At 41.0% G+C, this 14,087-nt stretch overlaps 1 protein-coding gene across 3 annotated transcripts in view; it reads left to right on the top strand.

Annotated features, from left to right (window-relative positions):
* PSMC3 (proteasome 26S subunit, ATPase 3) overlaps positions 1-14,087 on the top strand; it is a 35,224-nt gene that overhangs the window by 1,680 nt on the left and 19,457 nt on the right. For all 3 annotated transcript variants that reach the window (XM_005302321.4, XM_042849312.2, XM_005302320.5), the window contains exons 3-11: positions 8,846-8,971; positions 10,370-10,474; positions 10,569-10,631; positions 11,246-11,383; positions 11,862-12,005; positions 12,648-12,796; positions 13,320-13,416; positions 13,609-13,754; positions 13,953-14,034. In XM_005302321.4, the coding sequence (XP_005302378.1) occupies positions 8,846-8,971; positions 10,370-10,474; positions 10,569-10,631; positions 11,246-11,383; positions 11,862-12,005; positions 12,648-12,796; positions 13,320-13,416; positions 13,609-13,754; positions 13,953-14,034 (1,050 nt within the window). The remainder of the gene's footprint in view (positions 1-8,845; positions 8,972-10,369; positions 10,475-10,568; positions 10,632-11,245; positions 11,384-11,861; positions 12,006-12,647; positions 12,797-13,319; positions 13,417-13,608; positions 13,755-13,952; positions 14,035-14,087) is intronic.

Below are 14,087 nucleotides of genomic sequence, written 5' to 3'. Positions count from 1 at the left end.
TATATTTTCAAAAGGACTTTGAGCAGATTCTAGGTGCCGAGATGAGTGTACTACACAGGATATAGTTAGTTGAGAACAGCCAAGTAAGGAGTAAAAAGTCTTGAGTGCTGAGGGAGATAAGAAGCGGAGACATTGTTCCGGAGTTCGTAATAGTTAAAGGGATTTGAAAAGGCTGTAGTTCTTCTAGTTCAGAGGTCCCCAAACTGTGGGTGGGAATGTTTGGGGGCAAGGAAGAAGCACCACCCAGCTCTTGGCCTCAGCTGTTGGCACCATGCCTGCTGGTTTGGGGTCCCAGCTGCTGGCCTCAGCTCCACTCTTAGCCTCTGCCCCATTGGCAGTTTGGGGATCACTGTTCTAGTTCAGTATTATCATTTGCAGTAGCAGCTTGAATTAGAACATAAGAATGGCCGTACTGAGTCAAACCCACAGTCTATCTAGACCAGTTTCCTATCTCTGACAGTGGCCAGTACCAGGGATTTCTAAGGAGGTGAACAGAACAAGGTAATTTCAAGTGGTCCAGTCCCTGAGGTTCAGTCCAAGCTTTTGGCAGTGGAGGTTTAGGGACACCCTGGAGCATGGGGTTACATCTCTGGCCATTTTGGCTAATAGCCATTGTGAATTTATCTAATTCTTTTTTTCACAACATCCCATGGCAATGCGTTCCACAGGCTGACTCTGCATTTTGTGAAGAAGTACTTCCTTTTGTTTGGTTTAAACCTGCTGCCTATTAATTTCATTGGGTGACCCTTAGTTCTTGTGCTATATGAAGGGGTAAATAAATAACAATTCCCTATTCACTTTCTCCATAGCACTGATGAATTTATAAACCTTTATCATATTGCCCCCCTCCCCTTAGTAGTCTCTTCTCTAAGGTGAACAGTCCCAGGCATTTAATCTCTCCTTATATGGAAGCTGTCCATCCCCATAATCATTTTTGTTACCCTTCTCTGCAACATATTCTAAATAATATTTACTGTTTAATTATCTATCCCTTTCGTAATGGTTCCTATCACTGTTAGCTTTTTTGACTGTCCCAGCAAATTGTCTAGATGTTTTCAGGAAACTATCCATACTGACTCAGAGATCTCTTTCTTGGGTGGTAAAAACTAATTTAGACCCCATCACTTTGTATGTATAGTTGGGATTATGTATTTCTTATCAACATTGAATTTTATCTATCGTTTTTGTCATCCAATTTAGTGAGATCCCTTTGTAACTCTTCACAGTTGGCTTTGGACTTAACTATCCTGAGTAATTTTGTATTGTCTGCCAATTTTACCACCTCACTATTCACCTCCTTTTCCAGGTCATTTATGAATATGTTGAACAGCACAGGTCCCAGTAGGGATCCTGGGAGGACCCCATTATTTACCTTTCTCCATTGTGAAAACTGACCATTTATTCCTATCCTTTGTTTCCTGTGCTTCAGAAGAAGTCATAAAAGCCTGCTTAGTGCTCCTAGATGTGCCCTACTATATGGGGGAGGGGGCACTTGTTCCAGACCCCAAGTGCTGATCAGTGTGTGCACTGAAAAACGTGGACGAAGAGCCCTTGTACCTTTAGCACAACAGTTGTGACTGTGCAGTGCTAGGAACATTGAAATAAATGTCTAATCTTTCGCAACATATAAAACAACATGCTCCCGTGTGCCTCCAAAGTGCCTCCTGATACTTCAAGTTCTGCAGATTAATTCTGATTTTGATGGCATTTCCTCTTATCCATTTGAACTTTGCCACTTTTAATTCTGGTATCTCTTGTTCTTGTATAGTGGAACAGAGTAAAGAGGAGCCTAAATAGTCCTCTGTGTATCAGAGTATTGCCACCAGTGTTAAGGTGGCAGAAATCTCTCCATCGAGCCCTTACTTTCTCTTACACTACATGTGCAGCATGCTATTTTTCAGGATGGATTGATTTAAATCAAGGCAGTTTAAATTTCCAAGTGGAAAGCCTCAATTAAAATAATCAATTTTAATAAACTTTTCCATTTGTACTTCAGTTAATTTCTAAATAAAGTTGCAGTCTCATTGGTTGGTATAACCATTAAAATGTTGATTTACAACTAAGCAGAGCCTTTACGCTAGATTTACTGCATCTTTTTGCTAACTAGAAAGGTACACTGTAGCTATATATGTTTATTTTCAGATTCTTATCAATTGTACAGTTTTGGCATCTTAGAAAATGACGAATGATGCTTATTTACTAGATACTAACTTTTTGCTTATGATTTGTGTCATGTTGCATCAGGATGGTAACTGGAATTTAATTAAACATGCAAAACAGCATATAACATTTATTTTTATTAAAGAAAGCAACCTTAAATGTTTTGGATACACAAATTGCTCTTATCAAAATGTATTTCATATTTACAACTAGGAACAAGAGGGATTAAATGTAGTCAGTGAATTAAACTGATTATTTCAGGTCAGCCTGGGAAAATTTTCAAATATGCCTAAGAGAATGTGATTGGAGTTTAAGTTCCTACTCTCCTATGTCTCTTGAATATGAGACAACAGTCTCCCAAGTTACTAGCAGATCTCATCCCCTCCCTCCTTGATTTTATTCTGAGGCTGGAAGAGCAAGACAAGTTTTTTCCCTGTTTTTTTTTAATTCTTATCAATTACTCAATTTTAAATGAATTAGTCCAAATGGTGAAAATATTCTTTCTGTGCCTTCAGAAGAGGTTACTGCTGTCAAAAGCTGGTTTAGCACTTCAAAAACATGTGTTTCATGTGCTTAGCTAATGCTTAGCTTAGACTTCCACCAGTTCAGTAGCGTGACCTTCTTTAAAATATTAGCAAACATGCATGCTTGAATGGTTCACCTCCCACCCTGCAATTTATTATGGTTGGCCTGATTGATGGGTGATTGTTAGATGCACATGTCATAGCAGCATCTTCTTCAGCAGTTAGACCTCTAACCTGGTACTTTGGTTTGAGAATATTAGTGAGAAAATGAGATGGAGTAAGTGCTTGATCAATCCTCTTCGTTACTGCCTGTAATTTAACTTTGTTGCAGGGTATTTCTGTCTTCAGTGTCTTGAAGTTTTTTCAAATTTTCAACAGCATTATCAACAGCAGCAATCTTTCTGAATTTTGTCCATGACTATGGAAATAGGTTTAGTATATTCAGCATATCTTCTACATTTCTCTTTAGTCTAAGGTTGACTACTTTGGCCGTGATAGTTCCATCTCTATCATGATTTCCTTCACAAATTGTCATCAGAATAGGCCAGTTCTTAATAAATAGCTTGAAACAATTAACCACTGAATACTATTGTACATTTTGGGGGAGAATTGGTTTGTATCCTCCCGCTGTCTTCAGTGATGCTGAAGCAAAGTGATTGTTATAGAAGTAGTTTGCTATTTCAACGTTATTTTCCTTTATTCCTGTAGTTGTACTTAAGTCTTTGGCTAATAGATTAATCAAATGAATACCTCACCCATATGTTGTAAGTTTCAGGTTCTCTGCATTATTTTCTTCTATGTTTTTTCTCATCTTTGCTACATTTGCAGGATTGTGTGTGACAAAGCTATGCACTCGACACTTGAATTTTTGTTCAGCTTTTTTATAGCTTTTATGGCTATTTTTTATGTATTCTGTTGTATGGGGGCGGGGATTTCCTGATGTATCAGTTGTTTCTGTAAAATAGTAACCGTATCTTCTGTTGTCACACAAGCACATATTACTGGATCATTGTGCACATTGTTCCACCCATCAAGACTCAGATTAACGAATTTTCCATCCATATCTTTTTGTACACTGTTCAATTTCCTTCTCATACACTATATCCAGCTACTATCTAGCAATGTCTGCTCTGCCGAGTGGAGTGTAGCTTGGTTGTAATGATTGAACCATGTCAGTGAAATGTTTGTTCTGAACAAGACAAAAGGGAGCACTTGTTACATAAGTCACCTGAGCAATCTATGGAGTCCAGCTGGAATTTGCTGGTTCTGATTGCGAACTCATTCATGGTTTTACTGGATGATTATATTGGTAATTTACTGTCTGAGATATGTTTGGTTGCATATGAAATATTAGACATTGCAGATGTTGGCTGTTCATAACACCATACATCTAAGCTGGCTCCTGAAACAAAATGGTGTGTGTGTGTGGGGGGGGGGGGGTTGTTTTTTTGTTTGTTTTTTTTAGTCACTGTTAATCCTTGAGTATTACTCAGCGTACTGCTTTAAAAAATGAGATTGTAAATGAAAGATTCCTCCTGTTGCATCTGTTTGTACCACTTTTAAAATATTGTTATTATAGACCCAGTTTTATAGGGAAAATAATTATTAAATTAAAAGGATAATTTAAATCCATTTAAACCCTTGTCTCCTAGCAACATACCAAACAGCTTGGGGAAAAAACCCATATTTTTAAATGTTAAAACTCATAAATGCCTGAGTTTTAAATAGGAAATCTCCAGGTAGGATATTTTATTATATTGAACAATAAAAAATCATTTCAGAAATCCAGCAATAACAGTGAAATGTAATTGATAAATATTCCCACAACAAACTAACATACCAATTATATTTTGAACACAAACATTTTGAAAATCATAAGCAATACACCCAAAACACACACTTATTATTATAATCTGTTCTTTATTAGCATAGTAGGACACAGTGGGCAGGCCATAAGAATGATGCAAAAATAAGCTTACTAATAGGTTGATACAAATTGTTCAGACATGTCCACATCATCTTCAAAGTCACTGCCTTTTGAGGAGCATTTTTCATGTTTCACTCTGACAAGTAGGCCTTGCATTTCTTTGTTGCACTATTTACACTTGGCACATTTTCCTTTTTTACCCAGAGGTACCATAATTTCTTGAAAATATTCCCAAATAGGGTCTTTTTTATGACCTGCAGCCATGGCAGTTTTTTCCTCCAGTTCCTAGGTGATGAAATCAACGCTAGAGGCCACACTCAGAAGAATGTTGTCTTTTCTTACCACGGTGTCTTGCTCTGACACCACGTTGCTCCTCTGGTTGCACATACTGCTCTTTCTCCCTTGTTACATAACTCCCCTCCCTCTGAAAAACAAAAAAACTAACAACAAACCAAGACTTCTGCTCATATAACTCACATGCCTTTTACACTGCTGTATTTTTTTAAATTTAACCATGAAGATGGAGGCAGTTGAGAAATTAATGGATTTCTGTTTGTATCTGTCTAGTAGATATTGAAGGAGAATGTTACTTAATGTATCCAGAACCATCCAGAAACAAGGGCTATTATTTACTGGGTAGATCAGTCAGTACTCTCCAGCTCATGGAAAGACAAGTTCCTGTGGTGGGTGGAGTCATAAATATTCCTAACTTGAGAACTGAGGCAATCAGAGCTCAGGTAGGAAGAAGCTATAAAATAGGAGTCTGAGACCATCCAGGTGGGTTAAGTGATGATCCTGATAAGATACATGATGGTGTTTCCTGGAGTGAGAGGCCAGATTCCAATGCCTGTGACGACTTTGCCAGTTTCTTGTACTCAGTAGTACAGTCCCTGGGTCTCCCACAGGGAGATCTTAATATAGTACATGACCTGCTGTGCCATATTTGTAAAGCTTGATCTCAAAAGTTAGATGCTTTTCCTATATGCCTAGATTCTTTCTATATATAGTATCAGAGGGGTAGCCGTGTTAGTCTAGATCTGTAAAACGCGACAAAGAGTTCTGTGGCACCTTATAGACTAACAGTCCGTTAGCCTATAAGGTGCCGAGGACTCTTTGTCGCTTTTTTCTATATATAGAAAACCAGCCTTTAACGCAAAGTTTTTGATAGAGGCTCGTGGTGTCAGTATATTTAATTTTTATTTAAATGTTTGAAGAGATTATAATAAATTTCAGTCTTAACATATTTTGTGTTATATCAGATTTTTTTAAACAGGTTTATTTTAAAAAAGAAAACTTACGATAACTTAAATAACAAAACAAACAATTTTTATCCACCCTACTACTTATCTTTTAATATTTCTCTAAATCACATCTCCAGATGCTTGTATCCGGGGGTGCTGGAACAATTTGTATAGTGAGGGTGCTGAGAGCCATTGAACCAAACTAAACCCTGTATATGATGGAAACCACTACAAGCCAGGGGGTGCGGCAGCACCTCTGGTTCTAGCACCTATGCTTGTATCATGTCATAAGCAAATTTCTGTAGATTCACTGTAGCATAATCATACAGTGTTAAAAAATTATTAGGGCTGTCAATCACAGTTGACTCACGCCGTTAACTCGAAAAAATTGCAATTAAAAAAATTAATCATAGTTTTAATCACACTGTTAATAAACTTCAATTGGTATTCTATTTAAGAATTTTGGATGTTTTTCTACATTTTCACATATATTTTGTGTTGTAATTGAAATCAAATTGTATATTTTTATTACAAATATTTGCACTGTAAAAATGATGAACAAAAGAAATAGTATTTTTCAATTCATCTCATACAAGTACTGTAGTGCAATCTTTGTTGTGAAAGTGCAATTTACAAATGTAGAGGGTTTTTTTGTTACATAACTGTACTCAAAAACAAAACACTGTAAAACTTCAGACCTACAAGTCTACTCAGTCCTACTTCTTGTTCAGCCAATCGCTAAGACAAACAAGTTTGTTTCCATTTACAGGAGATAACGCTGCCCTCTTCTTATTTACAGTGTCACCAGAAAGTGAGAACAGGCATTTGCATGGCACTTTTGTAGCTGACATTGCCAGGTCTTTACATGCCAGATATGCTAAACATTCGCATGTCCCTTCATACTTCGGCTGCCATTCCGGAGGACATGCTTCCCTGCTGATAACACTTGTTTTAAAAAAAAGTTCATTAAATTTGTGACTGAACTCCTTGGGGGAGAATTGTATGTCCCCTGCTCTGTTTTACCTGCATTCTGCCATCTATTTCATGTTATAGCATATATTTCATATTATAGCAGTCTCGGATGATGACCCAGCACATGTTGTTCATTTTAAGGACACTTTCACTGCAGTTTTCACAAAACGCAAAGAAGGTACCAATGTGAGATTTCTAAAGATCACTACAGCACTCGACCCAAGGTTTAAGATTCTGAAGTGCCTTCCAGAATCAGAGGGATGAGCATGCTTTCAGAAGTCTTAAAAGAGCAACACTCCAATGCGGAAACTACAGAACCCGAACCACCAAAAAAGAAAATCAACCTTCTGCTGGTGGCATCTAACTCAGATAATGAAAATGAGCATGCATTGGGCTGCACTGCTTTGGATGGTTATCAAGCAGGACCTGTCATCAGCATGGACGCATGTCCACTGGAATGGTGGTTGAAGCATGAAGGGACACATGAATCTTTAGCGCATCTGGTACATAAATATCTTGTGACGCCGGCTACAACAGTGCTATCAGAACACCTGTTCTCACTTTCAGGTAACATTGTAAACAAGAGGCGGGCAGCATTATCTCCTGCAAGTGTAAACAAACTTGTTTGAGTGAGCAAGAAGTAGGACTGAGTGGACTTGCAGGCTCTAAAATTTTACATTGTTTTATTTTTGGATTCAGGTTTTTTGTACATACACCTCTACCTCGATATAACGCTGTCCTCAGGAGCCAAAAAATCTTACTGTGTTATAGGTGAAACCGTGTTTTATTGAACTTGCTTTGATCCACCGTGGCGCACAGCCCTCTCTCCCCCCTCCTCCCCCCCCCACACACACCCCCCCCGGAGCACTGCTTTACCACGTTATATCCAAATTCGTGTTATATCGGGTCGCGTTATATTGGGGTAGAGGTGTAATTCTACATTTGTAAGTTCAACTTTCATGATAAAGAGATTGCATTACAGTATTTGTATTATAATCAAAAATAAATATAAAGTGAGCACTGTACACTTTGATTTCAATTACAACATAGAATACAATGTATTTGAAAATGTAGAAAACAACAAATATTTAAATAAATGGTATTTTATTATTGTTTAACAGTGTGATTAATCACAATAAATTTTTTTAATCGCTTGACAGACCTAAAAATTATCGTTGATGTAGAGCACTGTTGTGCTCTGCACTGGAGAAATGTCAAAGGAAACTGTTCCTTGCGTTGAGAAGTTTACAATCTAATCTAATGAATCTAATCTAATCTGGTGAATTTGAGGGAAGGATGAGTTTGCCATTGGATAGAAATCCGTTAATTCAGATCTAAGTAGACTCATAGAGATTAGTCGATATGGTGTTTTCCAGGGATACCAGCCTCTTCCTCTGGAGGCAGGAAGTGAGCGGATAAGGCAGCACTATAGATAGCAAGGCAGAATTTGATTATTTTGTTCAATACAATCCACCAAAATTGTATTAATCTTTATTTTTAAGCATTTTTTCCAATTTTTATGCACTCACTGAGATCTCTCTGGGTTGCCTTCAAGGAGTTTTGTGCAAGAGGCAGGACTGATATTCCAGGCTGATCAACATTAACCTGTCCAGCATCCGGAAACTGTTTTAAAAGTGATTTTCAAATTCTCCAATCCCTAAATGCAGGAACAAGTGTGGGGCTTGAATGTGTCAATTGATGGGAATAAAATCTGAAAACAGTTCTTCCAAAACAAAGTCTTCTCCTCCCTTCAAATTCCTGAGTAGTTTTAGAATTCTTCAGACAGCATCAGGAGGAAATGATTTTGGGGGCACTGATGAGTTGAGACCAGAATGGTGAAGGGCTGTGTACCTCAATCCCTGAAGTCACACCATTTAGCCTAATCTGTTTTGCCCTAACATTTTCCCCTCCTTCTTCCAAACTGTCTCCTAGGATTCATTCTGATCTTCTGATTGTGTGGTGCATGTCTGTATTTATTTCTTTGTTCTGCTAAAGTTAATCCTAACTTATGTTGATTTCAGATAATGAAGAGTGAGGTGCTGAGAGTTACCCATGAGCTGCAGGCCATGAAAGATAAGATCAAAGAGAACAGTGAGAAGATCAAAGTGAACAAAACCCTGCCTTACCTTGTTTCCAATGTCATTGAGGTGAGTGTTGTGCCCTTTTGGAGTAATGTTAGGAGTGATACCCTACTGGGTGCACAGCTTTTTAATTTTAAGAGGTGCCTTCACTAATTGGGCTTGGGGGGTCAGTGGCTGGACTGTGTGTAGTGAATCAATGTAACTTGGGACCAGTGACTTCCTCTTTTTGTTTCCCAATCTTTAAAATGGAAACAGTTAGCAGATATTGATGTGTAAGGCCTGGTCTACACACACTTGTTGTACTGATTTAACTATTTTGATTAGGGGTGTAATTTTTCAACTGAAATAGTTAGTGGTACAACATCCTAGTGTAGGTGCAGTTCCATCAGTATAAAAGTGATTATACTGAGGACTGGCCTACACTAGGAAGTTAGGCTAACCAAGCTACATCCCTCAGGGGTGTGACAAATTCACCCCCTGAGAGATGTCATTAAGCCAACCTAAGCCATGGTGTAAACAGCACTAGGTCAACAGAAGAATTCTTCAGCCAACACTACCTATCACCTCTCGGAGGTAGATTTACTACCTCAGCAATTGTCTACACTGAAGCACTGCAGCGGCGCAGCTTACTCCTGGGTGAATTATGCGCCACTGCGCATGCACAGAATTTATATCCCCCACAGATTTCTTTGCTTCCCCCACAGAAAAATGACTTTCTGACAGGGAAGCAAAGGGAAGTCATAAGAGTGGTCATGTGCTCCTCCCCAGCAGTATGTTTTGGGTGCCCAGGGCAGCCAGGAGAGAGGTAAATCATGGGACAGGGGAAGGAGGGTGGGTCTGGGGAACCTCAGCCCCCCAGGATCTGGACCCCCCATGGAGCCCCCCAGCCTGCTTAGCCCCAACCACATTCACCTGGACCTCCCTGCAGAGTTCCATTACCGTTACACCCAGAACCCCCCAGCAAGCCCCTTTGCATCCAGATCTGTAATTTTTTGGCATGCTCAAAGAATTCTAATAGATTAGTGAGGCACAATTTTCTTTTCCAGTAGTTGTGCTAGTTTGTATCTGTCTTTCTCAGTGTTTCATAATTCTTTAATATTGTTTCAACCAATTTATGTGATACTAGCATTGGTTTGTTATACTGGAATGGGGGGGTTACAACCCCCCCTCTAGCCACCACTCCTGTTCCCCAGGATTTTGCAGTGCCTTCCCCTGTGCTGTTGCCTTGTTGCTATGACAGGGAGCTCTACTACTCAGGAAGCTCTAAATTCTCTCGGGTTTTAACTACAGGCATAATCCTACCATTGGTGGATGATGGTAGATAGTGGGATGTTTAGTTTCCCCTGCTTTTTGTGATTTTGAGCTAGGTACCCAATATCAGAAGCCTTGAGATGTGATCCAGGGGTGGGATGGTTAGACTGGCCTGATTCTGCTTCTAATGATATCTTTTCTTCTGGTCTTCAGCTACTGGATGTTGACCCCAATGACCAGGAAGAGGATGGAGCAAATATTGATCTAGATTCCCAGAGGAAGGGCAAGTGTGCTGTGATTAAAACCTCCACTCGCCAGGTAAGAGCCATGAACCTGTGTAGCTGTGGGGCGTGCTGGTAGGGGATCCAGCCCTGTTTGGTTGCTATGCTTACATTGATTCCTTTCCCCACAGACATATTTCCTGCCTGTGATCGGGTTAGTTGATGCAGAGAAGCTAAAGCCTGGAGACCTAGTGGTGAGTGGTTGCAATGTAACTGGCAAATATTGATCACATGGTGTTAGCCAGGAAATCTGGTATTTGGCTGGCTTAGATTCTCATGAGGAAATGATCTAAGCAGATTTTTTATAAGGCCTTGTTTGGACAAGGATTTAATGCTGAGATATTAGCATGTGTTAACTAATGCATTTGAAAAGTCTAGTGTAGACAAGGCACACTGGACCAGATTTACAAAGGCATTTAGGTGCCTAAATATGGAGTTGGATGCCTAACTCCTATTTAAGTCAATGGGACTTAAGCACATAGCCTGCTTAGTTGTTTTTGTAAATCCCACTAGGTGCCTATGTGCATTTTTAAGCACCCGAATACCTTGATAAACCCCTTGCCTTTATCATGTCAAGTTAAAGCCTAGACTCCTTACTAGTCTTTAACTCATCCAGACATTAAGAACCCGTCACGTCACAGAACTGCATCTTTTTTTTTTTTTTTTTACTGAGTCCTGATGCATGAGCTATTTACCTCTATAATATCCTGACCCGGTGTATCATCTGTAGGTGAACTATCTTCCTTGTTGCCTGAAAGGGCCTTTATCAAAAACTTTTCAGTCTAAGTTATTGCCTTTGTGTTTGCAGGGTGTGAACAAGGACTCTTACTTGATCCTGGAGACCCTACCTACTGAATATGACTCACGAGTGAAAGCCATGGAGGTGGATGAGAGGCCCACAGAGCAGTACAGCGACATCGGGGGGCTGGATAAACAGATCCAAGAGGTGACAAGCGGAGGAAGGATGGTCTAGTGATTAGTCAGGGAATCCCACTTTCAATTTCCTGCTCCTCCACAGACTTCCTGTGTGACCTTGGGCAAGACACTTAGTCTCTCCATGTCTCTGTTCCCCATATATATATAGTCAGGATAATAGCACTTCCTTACCTCATAGGAGTGTTGCGAGGATAAATACATTAAAGATTGTGAAGCACTCAGATACTATGAGTAATGGGGTCATAGAAGTACTTAGAATCCAGTCTGTGAATAACGACAGGTTTCAGAGTAGCAGCCGTGTTAGTCTGTATCCGCAAAAAGAAGAACATGATCCCTACAGGTAGATTTCCCCCTGCATTTCAGTTTGGAATTGAGGCAGTCTGGATCCACAGGGTGGGAGGTTAGGGATTTTAGCTTAAGGACTGGATTAGCATCAGAGTTTCTGATGGAAAAAGTTTTCTTTTCTTAATGTTTTTCTGTCCTTGCAGCTAGTGGAGGCCATTGTCCTGCCAATGAATCATAAGGAGAAGTTTGAAAACCTGGGTATCCAGCCCCCCAAAGGAGTGCTCATGTATGGGCCACCTGGAACAGGGAAGACCCTCTTAGCTAGAGCATGTGCTGCCCAGACAAAGGTAAGAGGGACTGAGTGCACAGACCTGCCCCACTAGGGAGTAACAGAATTCCCCTAGGGCAGAGGTTCCCAAACTCTTCTTATTGCCTACCCCCTTCCTGATCTACCAGCTGACCGCCTACCCCTACCCTTCTCATCACTGATACTTTGTGTGGTGTTCTTAACATTACCTGTCTTTAGCCATCTGTCCATATTTCACTCTTGTGTACAGATATAGTGTGACATTATACCACCAGAAAAAAACCCTGAGCAAGTTATAAGCTCAGTTAGGCTGGACAGTTGCTGGGCAACTGAACCCACGCTATACGGTGATTGGAGATGAGGAGTCTGGATGTCAGCATCTCTGTGTATCTGTGTTCTCATTGGTACATCTTGAAGAAAATTAACTACTGTATTTTATTTAACAAATTCCCACAGAGTTTTAAAGCTTTGTCTGAGTAGCCTATTATGAAAATGCAATAAAATAATCCACCATTACACAATTTCTCCCACTTACCCCCCAGAAATGCCTCATGTACCACAGTTTGGGAATCCCGGCTCTAGGGTAAGGCATGATAGGCTCCAACCTGTGCTGTGAAGAGAGCAGAGAGTTGGTGCAATGTGGGTGAAGGAGCTGTGTAACTGACTTGTTCTCTACCCTCAGGCAACATTCCTGAAGCTGGCTGGCCCACAGTTGGTGCAGATGTTCATTGGTGATGGCGCCAAGCTGGTGCGAGACGCCTTTGCGCTGGCCAAGGAGAAAGCTCCTTCTATCATCTTCATTGATGAGCTGGATGCCATTGGCACCAAGAGGTGAGATCTGCAGGCCATGCTGTAAGAACTGGAGTGAACTCCCAGGATTGTGGGGTAGGTGGGGAGTTTTAGGGTGCGTCTCTATCTGTGTGCAGTAAACTCAATCTAGTGTGTGGGATCATTTCAAAAGCATATTTGTTTCCTGTATGAATAATTTGATCCTTCCTGCCAGCTCAGTCTGTTGCAGAGCTATTGGGGCTGGGCAGCGAGAGCCACAAGGATAAGGATCCTATTTATTACCAGTAAATGGTGGTTCTGCCTCAGTGCAAATCAGGATTGCAGGCACCTACTAATGCTATTAACACTTATCACGCTGGCATAGACAATATTAACCCTTTCTGGCTTGAATGCAAATGGTTTGGGCCCAGTGAGACCCAAATGATGCCCATGTACCTTTTGGAAGATCAAAACATGAAAGAGGGGGAAGGAGGCTGGTGTTGGGGCAGTGTAAGTGGGATGAGGGCACCTGGGGGAGTTACAGGCATGAGCAGAGTTGACTCAGTTTCCTGTATTCCTTCTCCAGATTTGACAGCGAGAAGGCTGGAGACCGGGAAGTGCAGAGGACCATGCTGGAGCTTCTGAACCAACTTGATGGATTCCAACCCAACACACAAGTCAAGGTAACTCTCTCCCTGCAAGAGGCAGCTCTGTTGTTATTAAGCCACAGTGGGCTCTACGGGGGGGTTCAAGCCCTTCATGAGGAAGGTGATCTCATGGCACAAGGGAGCTGGTGGATCCTGCTAGGCAGGGGAGCCCAGAACAGAGTGTCTGTCCCCCAGGAGCCTCAGGCTGATATTCTTGCTCCTCTGTAGGTGATAGCTGCAACCAACCGTGTGGATATCCTGGACCCTGCTCTGCTCCGGTCTGGACGCCTAGATCGCAAAATTGAGTTCCCGATGCCCAATGAAGAGGCCAGAGCTAGGATTATGCAGATCCATTCACGCAAGATGAATGTCAGGTACGAAAGAGGAGAAGCCCAGCTCATTGAGGGACATTATGGAAGGAGTACCATAAATCTTTGTTCCTTAAGCCTGGGGCTGGAGGTGCTCCCTCCCCTGTGTAGAGCTTGATGCTGGGTGCTTTAAGAACACTCCACACCTTGCTGTTCAATGGCAGTGTGGGGTTTTATGGGTTTGTTTTTTGTTCTCTCTCTCAGCCCTGATGTGAATTACGAGGAGCTGGCTCGCTGCACAGATGACTTCAATGGAGCACAGTGTAAGGCTGTCTGTGTGGAAGCGGTGAGTATCACTTACCAGCCTATTTCCTGCCCCCTCAGACTCTCACAGCAGAT

Source organism: Chrysemys picta, chromosome 4, assembly GCF_011386835.1.
Source record: "Chrysemys picta bellii isolate R12L10 chromosome 4, ASM1138683v2, whole genome shotgun sequence".
NCBI lineage: Eukaryota > Metazoa > Chordata > Testudines > Emydidae > Chrysemys > Chrysemys picta.
This window is presented reverse-complemented; position numbering and strand designations above follow the sequence as displayed.